We start from the raw sequence: 8,905 nt of genomic DNA, 5'->3' as shown, positions 1-8,905 counted from the left end.
GTCTCAATCGGGTCAGACCTGCCACTGGATTTCGGGTGTCCTTGTGGTTTTATGGACTCAGACTTCCCCGACGTCGAGAGTTCTAGTTTTTTCTTCCAACCCTAGTGTTTTTGAGATTCTCCAACCCGAAAGACAGACAAAAGGCCTCTTGTGCGATTATGCGGCTAGGGGTGTGAATCGGTCCGGACCAGTCGGTACCGGACTCTAACTTCATCGAACCGGTCGACTCGGACATAAACTGTTGGTGACCACCTATTTACTCGGGCGGACTCGGACGGTCACTCTCAAGAATTCTCTGTTCATTGACCGTCCAAGACCGTTTATTTTACCGGGCCAGTCGGACACCGGACGGTCTCGGTCCGGGCTTTCCAATAAAATTTACATAAATTCATAAATTTATTTTTATTTCCACAAACAAAATTACTTACAAATGAAGATGTTTAACCAAGAAATCAAAAGTAACTATAAAAAGAAAAAAACACAGTTGATCATCATTTGACAAGATATAATTAAGCCATGTACTAATGTTTGGCCTTCCAGATGAATATATGACTATAGCCAACGACCATCATATATTCATATGTCTATAAAATTCAACGGCCAACTTCTAAAAATGAGGACAGTTTAGTCGGTCAACCTATTCGGTCACTCGTACCGGTCGGTTGTTTGGACTGTCTATATTGGTCGGTCGGTTAGCGGTCGGTCCTTCGACATAGAATTTTGACCGTGACCGTCCGCCAATTCTTTCGGGCCGGTCGGACACTGACCGTTATGACTATCGGGTGTCCATGGACACTTTTTATCTCGGTCGAACGGGTCGGATAGCGGTCTTCCGGATCTTTTTCCCACCCCTATATGCGGCCATAGATACTCGAGTTGGGCCCGGTTCCAACCCGTAGATTTTTCATTCTTTTTTCTACGAGAGGTCAGGAGGAGAAGTTGTTCGAGGGATCTATTAGTAAAACTAAAAACCCAGAGCTCCTCCTGTACAATTTTCTAGTTTTGTATCCTCTCTTTCTTTCACTTTGTCTCTTTCTTTCTTTCTCTCTCTCTCTCTAGGTTAGAGAAAGTTAGCAGATCCCTTCACAATTTCAACCATTGGAGTAGTTCGTCGAAACAATTCTATAAGTGATCATGACGAACGCGGCTTATATCTTTCGCCATTCCAGAAAGGTATCGTTCCTTCAAATTCACACTTATACCTTATTTCATTTCTCTTCTTATATGATGGATTTCGTTATTTTGATTCCAATCTCACTTTCTTTCTGATTATATTGATCTTAAATTGTTGAGGTGAAAATTAATTAGGTAATTGTTATATACTTTTCAACCAAAATTGGAATTCGATGAGGATATTTTAACGAAAACGAAGAAACTTGAAATCATAGAGAAATGAATTTTTGTAGATAGGTTAGGCTATTTATTTTCTGTTAGGTTTGACACTGTATTGGATCCCTAATGTAATTTGATCATCTTGATTGTTTGCTAAAATGTCTCACAGAGTGTTTGTTTAATTTAATGAATTGTAGTTACTTGGGAAAAGAAAACATTTTTAGATGAATGAAAAATGCTCAGACGTTCATATTAGTCAAAATTCAAGATTAAGACTATTTAGTTCACAAACCACTTTCTCGGTGTAGCATAAGGAAGCAAAATATTGGTACAAACCATCGTCGTGGATACGAAAATTTTCATTGATGTTGACTATAGTTTTCCTTTTGCTGTCGACATTTTATCTGAAGTGAAATTTCAATTTGTTATCTTCCCTTAATAACGAATTTTTGAAAATGATAGCAATTATTCTTCGCTTTTCTGATTGTTTCGTTAATGCGTTGTTTAATTGCAGTTAAAAAATGCTCAGAACATTCTAAGGAGCGAGCCATCTTTACTAGCCCGTTGTTTTTCCAAAGAGACATTCCCCTCCATCAATAAAGGAGATGGTGAGTAATTCATATTTTGGTGTTACCGCAATGCAATTTCAAGGTTGTAGTAGAAGTACTAATCCTTGTGTGATGATTAGATCTCTTAACGATTCGCCAATATGGCAACTTACCTGGGAAGAAAGATGAAGTTTCTGTCAGAGGCAATTTAGATACATTAAGTTCAAGTGCAAAAGATCTCAACTTCTTGAAGGTGATTTTACCTTTTAGTATTCTCTTCTCCTATTTCTATATGCCGGAAGAATTTGATGACATGTCTTACTTATATTTATAGTTTAAGAGTAGATGTATTAGCAGTTAACGGCTCCGTATTTGCCGAAGTCTACAAGCGTATCAATATTTTCTTATTGTATTAATTCCGTTTCGGCCCCCAATTTGTGACGAATTGGACGTTTTGGGAATGCTACCACATATTCTACCCCCTGCATAACGCGTATTTGATTCCCCGTACTCTTTTTTGGGTGGGTTCGCGTTCCAGTACCCCAAAATTAGCGTACTGGAATTTTTAGTCTTTATTAACCCAAAGTCTTTGTAAAAATCTACAAACTCAACTAGTTGGGTAGCTAACTACAATACTTTTTTGATTAATTTGTTAGATTTAAGGAGATAGGATGTATGAGAGTAGGCGTATCTATTATAAGTGCATCATAAGGGTGCGTCTTGTCTAGGATAATAGTCCAAAACGTACCGCAATAAAATTAGCGCAGCGAAGATGATGCAGGACAGAAATGGGAAAGAGAGCTAAAGACGAAAAAGAATAGTATTATAAGATAAAAAGCACTAGCATCACACTAGTACAAGCTAGGAATCACTCCTAGAGACCTTAGGCATCACACCTTTGGGATATTTGCATCACACAAATGCATAAAGCTAAATAGCCGTTGGAATACTCTCTGTCTGTCCTCAAACAGCAGGAAAACAGGCCTTATATAGGCATAAAACCCACCCTTGACATCTTTACTTCTAGACTCTTGAACTCCTAAACTCGTAGGACACTAAAAGACATTATAAACGACATTTAAGACATTAAAGAGACACTATAAGACATTAATGACTCTTGAACTATCCTAATTAATACTTAGAAACTAGTAGAATTTCCACAAAGACATATGGATCAGACCCACATTGTTCAAGGTTCTAAGTGGGCCATTCATGTAAGACACACCAAATTAGAATTTTGGCCTTGCAATCCTTCTTTTCACGTCTCCCGTATACCTTAAACATTTGCTGCCCTTCATCTCTATCAATTCTCCTGGGCCTGAGAAAACTCAACCCCGACGAGTTAAATGCATAAAATTTCTCATGAAGGTCTTGGTCGACTAGTTTGAACTCATCATCTCTATCAGAAGAAGTATACCTTAACATACCCGATACTCACATGGTAGCATACCGGTACCCGTACCACATACCAAGTAACATTCGTCTTGGCCCCTTTAGTTTTTGGCAGTTCGATTTGGCCCTCAAGACCCCCAATATTTTTCCAGTTCTACCCTTATGGCATTTCTGTAAATATATACTTTTTAATCTGCCTCATGTCTCTTTCTCTCCTCTACTTCACTCTCGCATTCTCCACTTACGGGGCCCCAAACGAAATGCCAGATACTTATGGAGGCTAAAATGGTCAGTTAGTCACCAAATGGGGGCGAAAAATGGAAATAACCCCTTCTTTTTTCATCTATGCTAAGAAACTAAACATCTTTGTTTGATATTTTAGATCTCAAGAACTAGACAAAGCAATGCAGTATCTGGCTCAGTATTCAGCAGCAATGGCTTTCCAGGGTTCGTTATAACCTTATATTTTCTGTTGCACTGTTGTTTCCTAGAGTTTATAATAAGCCTTATGTTTGTCATGTGTTTTTAATCAGTTCAAAGTCTCTACGGCGAGGTTTCTCTACCGATTCAGGTTAGTTTGGATTATCTGTCCTGTTTTTTTGTACTGACAGTATACAGTTCCGAATCAAAGTAGATTCTTTTCAATTGGACTAATTTTCAGAAGCAATAATTTTTATGCCTTATTGCTTGTAAAAACATACTACTGAAAGTTTTCCACTGTCATCTTTCGTCATATCTGCTCATAGGTAGCAGCACACTGATTTGGTGGTTATAACTCTTTATTACTTTAAGAGTTATGATGTAGGATACCCTCATACACCCTCTTACAGTTCAAAGTCACTACTTTTCTTCTATGCCAGAAGTTACTACGATTCCACCTTATTTCAGTAACTATACGTAAAGATTCTCCAAGTGAAGGAGAGACCCTGAGTAGGCCATTGTTTATCTGAAGATGTGTTTATTCTTATTTCAGCAACTTAGCTCGTAATATCTAGGTGGCTATTTTATAATACTAATTAAAAGTCTTTCAATAATTTGATAGAGTTGATTGTAACTGGAAGGCCTTATTGTACTTATAATAATCTTTCTAATTAATGACTCAAAGTGGATGACACGAGTGAAGAATTCTGCTATTTCAGGACTTCCTCCACACCAAGAAATCGGAATGCCATCACTTTCACCTACAATGACAGAGGTATTAACCCTGTTGCTTCATCCAAGGAAATGTGGATTGCTCAGATCTGATTATATCTTTCTAATTCAAAACTTCTTTTAATGAATATACAGGGTAACATTGCGCGGTGGCTAAAGAAAGAGGGCGACAAAGTTACCCCTGGAGAAGTATTATGTGAAGTTGAAACTGTAGGTCCTTACCCTCTCTTGCTTCTACCTTGACATATATCAATTGATTTGGTTTTTACCTTTCTTTATTACACTTATACCAGTCTTTCTTCTTGTGTCTTCTTGAAGGATAAAGCAACTGTTGAGATGGAATGTATGGAAGAAGGGTATATAGCTAAAATAATCCACGGTGATGGGGCAAAAGAAATAAAAGTTGGCGAGGTATTCATTCTATCTGGTACCATATTGCTTTCTTGCTAATTACTTCCAAAACTTTTGGTATATTTATGCACTCATTTCCTTTTTATGCTTGTTAATGGACCTCTATATTCTCAAAGCATAATATTTTCTTCGTTATTATCTGTCCGTTACTCTTTTTGTTTGTCGTGATAATCACTTGTTCGTTCTAGTGGCCCCTAATTTCCTTAATCACATTTTTGATGTTTTTAGTGTTTACAGTCATTTGGACTTTATTTATGTTATAAAATATGTACCATCTTTGGCTTGCAAATACTCTCCGAGACCTTTTCATTGTTCACGTTTAGTTGTCAAACCTTAAGTTCTTTGTGCATGACCAAAGATGTCCTGCAAATCTACTTTAATATTCTAACCATTATCTGTAAATATTTTTCTATTAGCCGATAGCTATCACGGTTGAAGAGGAGGACGACATAGCGAACTTCAAAGATTACAAACCATCATCATCAGGTTCTACAGGTTCTGCCGAGACAGTTAAAAGTTCTGAGACCACGCCCCCCAAAAAAGAAGTGGTGGAGCCTGTTATTTCTCCAGAGTCAAAGACAACAAAAGTTGATGTAGCTCCTCAGTCTGGGGATCGTTTTTTTGCCACTCCTCTCGCAAAAACCTTGGCAGAAGACCACAATGTTAGTCATTTAAGCCGTCACTGTAGAAACTCTTTTGGAAGTATTAAATACAGCAAAAACCTACTCGTTTGGCTCATTTTCCTTTATGAATCATCACTAGCTTAATTTTTTTTTTTGTTCAATTTAAGCTAAGAAACACTTTCCACTTGTATTTCTGAAATAGGTACCTCTTTCAAGCATCAAAGGAACTGGTCCTGATGGAAGCATTGTAAAGGCTGATATTGAAGATTACTTGGGTATCTTTCCCCCTTCTATTCATGTTCGATAGATCCATTGTTGTTTCATTTGTTCTTAAATTTCATATGTTTTGGTAGAGTTTTTCTTCATTTTGAGTAGCGATGCAACTAGTACCATTTTCCCAATATTGCTTTTCCTCTCTCTGGTTTTCGACTGTTTGTCATTCAACTTTCGGGACGTATTTATTTTACTGTCTTAACTAATATTTGCAGCTTCTGGCAAAAAGGAAGTCCCTGCACCAGTTCCGAAAGCCCATGACACAGCAGCAATGAAGTCAATAGATTATACAGACCTCCCTGTTTCGCAGATAAGAAAAGTAATATTTGCAGCTTTTTATGCAGTATTAACAATCAAGCTTATCTCACACTGAATGATCCTTTAATATCTTATATCCCATGTAACAGATCACAGCGTCACGTTTACTGCAATCAAAACAAACAATTCCTCATTATTATCTAACAGTTGACACCTGCATGGACAAGCTTATGGAGTGAGACTTCAGTTACTCTATTTATTTAATATAATCCATTTCTTTATTATCTTATCATGCAGTATAATTTATAGATTTACTTTGTTTGTTAAGTTTGAGGAGCCAACTGAATTCCTTACAAGAATCCTCTGGTGGGAGGCGACTATCTGTTAATGATCTTGTAATAAAGGTAAAAGCTTTAACTTTTTGTAACACTTACAAGATGGAATCCGTATAGCATGGATTTAAAGTCGGTTTTATCACAATCACAGGCTTGCGCTTTGGCTCTTCGTAAGGTTCCTCAGTGCAACAGTTCATGGACGAACGAGTACATCAGACAGTGAGTATTTGTTGAGTATTAAGGATACATATTTCATATATTCATAAAGATGGCTACTATAATAACTTTCCGTTACTGCTTCAGATACCACAATGTGAACATCAATGTTGCTGTGCAGACAGATAATGGACTATTCGTTCCTGTGATCAGAGTGAGTGATAGGAATCAGTTTGATAGTCTTTCAAGAGTATTTACGCGTCTAACAAAATCATACACTTTTACAGGATGCAGACAAGAAAGGTTTATCTAAAATTTCCGAAGAGGTTAGAAGCTTGGCACAAAAAGCTAGAGACAATAGCCTGAAACCTGAGGATTATGAGGTGAGTAATTCCTCTACGAGTCTTATTATTAATTTTATCATGGAAATGAATTTCATGTTACCCATGGATAAAATATAAATTCATTTGCAGGGAGGAACATTTACCGTGTCAAATTTGGGCGGACCATTTGGAGTCAAGCAGTTCTGTGCCATCATCAATCCTCCTCAATCTGGAATTCTCGCTGTTGGCTCAGGTAGTTACCAACCAAGGCATTATAAATAGGGTTTTTTGAGCTTACCCCCTCAAAACTAATTAGTAATTGAGTTTACCCCCTTCAGTAATTAGTAATTGAGCTTACCCCCTTGAATTTTGTATTTTTAGCAAAACTACTAAAGACATGTTTGGCATGAGATGATAAAATCACAAATTACAACCAAAATCAGTCTTTACTAATCTTATTACCGACCAAATCAAACAATAAAAGTAAGGTGGAACAACTACGAGGAATTATATTGAATGATAATTGTTCTTGGTAGTCACATTTATTTCACTTACGCCAAACACAACCTTTGTGTTTTTGTCAAAAATAGTAAATGTAAGGGGGTAAACTCAATTACTCATTATTGAGGGGATAAATTCAATTACCAATTAGTGATGAGGGGGTAAGTTCAAAAAACCCTTATAAATATTGGTGTCAAATGCTACAGTTTATCTGACCCCCCATTTTCATAATTTCGGATCCACATTTTCCAACATCAGAATTAAGAGCCAGTAGAATCTGAATCCTTTATTCTATAAATGATGTCCAATTTGGTTTCCTTTACCTGATGGCCCCAGAACTGGCTGACAACTACTAATTTTACTAACTTTCCTCCAAATCTTCCATTGTTTTTGATATTCCACATATGTGTGTCAAAACCGACCCTTGCAATATAACATGGATACCATTTCTCAATATAGTTTTCCCGTATAGGATACTCTATTCATTTCAGTATATATAATGAGAGATTTTGTATGTACATCTTGCGTCTTGCACAATTGTGTTCTGTCCATAAAATACAAGTCTAGGTTAACATGTTTGTATAATGGTTAGTCCAAGAGTAAAAAACCGTAAATGAAAATGAATGACCGAATAACTACGATAGGGGAAGATGTACGTGTACAACCGTATCTGGTAATGACCTTCTCTACTTCCACATCCACCATCATCTCTACCCGTATAAGTCTTCATGCTTCATAAAAACCAACACCAAGTGAACATAAAAAAAAAAGAACTGGTTTCTTTTTCTGAATCCGCCCCATATGAGTACAAGAACTAGAATTGACTGATTTTTTATGGCATCTGCGTTGTTTTAGTCCGATTACTAAATCTCAACCGAGCCATTGACCCCCATAATCACTAGACACTTCGATTTGTGCATCTGGTTGCGACATTTTTTGTCTAATTGTTGTACTGTTGTTTGCAACAGCTGAGAAGAGGGTTGTACCAAGTGCTGGTCCAGACCAATACAAGGTTGCTTCGTTCATGCCTGTCACATTAAGCTGTGACCACCGTGTAATTGATGGTAGGCCGCTAAGAATACATATATATATATATATATATATGCATATATTTATATTTCTGTATATGTACACATGTATATATATATAAATATATATAATATATATATATATTATATGACCATCTTTGTATTTCCCTGTGAATGTGGAAGAATCTAAATCTAACTCTTTCTTTTTCAGGGGCTATTGGTGCAGAGTGGCTAAAAGCATTCAAAGGCTACATCGAGAACCCAGAATCGATGTTGCTCTGAACAGATAAGTTCTATTTTAATTGAAAAGAAAACATTTTCAAAATCAATTTGAATAAGGGGGAAGGCCAAGAAATCCCAAATGATTTTCAAGGTTGGGTGGTGGAGAAACCTTTTACTGATTCTTTCATATTCATTAATGGTTGCTAAGAATTGAGAAAAATCTTGCTTATATGAACCTGAATTTTGCCATTGTATAGAGTGTAAAAACTCCCCATCCCCCGGAATATGGAATAAATGTTAATTTATATTTTGTTCTTCAGTCCTATAAAGTGAATGATTTCATTTTTTTAA

The 8,905-nt window shown here is 36.7% G+C and overlaps 1 protein-coding gene across 1 annotated transcript; it reads left to right on the top strand.

Annotated features, from left to right (window-relative positions):
- The first annotated feature begins 911 nt into the window (after nt 1-911).
- On the top strand, nt 912-8,905 carry LOC147539190 (dihydrolipoyllysine-residue acetyltransferase component 2 of pyruvate dehydrogenase complex, mitochondrial-like). Its single transcript, XM_086639517.1, has 19 exons — nt 912-1,173; nt 1,847-1,940; nt 2,021-2,133; nt 3,655-3,719; nt 3,806-3,843; nt 4,412-4,467; nt 4,560-4,634; nt 4,743-4,835; nt 5,252-5,497; nt 5,661-5,733; nt 5,947-6,050; nt 6,139-6,224; nt 6,318-6,393; nt 6,476-6,543; nt 6,628-6,694; nt 6,768-6,863; nt 6,954-7,056; nt 8,273-8,368; nt 8,544-8,905. The coding sequence occupies exons 1-19, from the start codon at nt 1,135-1,137 to the stop codon at nt 8,612-8,614; spliced, it is 1,659 nt and encodes a 552-aa protein (XP_086495643.1). The 5' UTR covers nt 912-1,134; the 3' UTR covers nt 8,615-8,905.

Source organism: Eschscholzia californica, unplaced genomic scaffold, assembly GCF_041429995.1.
Source record: "Eschscholzia californica isolate CP2 unplaced genomic scaffold, dmEscCali1.0.p SCAF_5, whole genome shotgun sequence".
NCBI classification, from domain to species: domain Eukaryota; kingdom Viridiplantae; phylum Streptophyta; class Magnoliopsida; order Ranunculales; family Papaveraceae; genus Eschscholzia; species Eschscholzia californica.
Note: the sequence above shows the minus strand (reverse complement) of the source record. Positions and strands in the feature narration are given on the sequence as shown.

What these genes read in the sequence shown, in the direction of transcription:
- LOC147539190 (XM_086639517.1), top strand. Translation starts at nt 1,135, where the DNA reads ATGACGAACGCGGCTTATATCTTTCGCCATTCCAGAAAG. An exon ending in CCTTGGCAGAAGACCACAAT is followed by an intron (nt 5,498 to 5,660) that starts GTTAGTCATTTA and finishes TTTCTGAAATAG; the next exon opens with GTACCTCTTTCAAGCATCAA. An exon ending in ACGAACGAGTACATCAGACA is followed by an intron (nt 6,544 to 6,627) that starts GTGAGTATTTGT and finishes TTACTGCTTCAG; the next exon opens with ATACCACAATGTGAACATCA.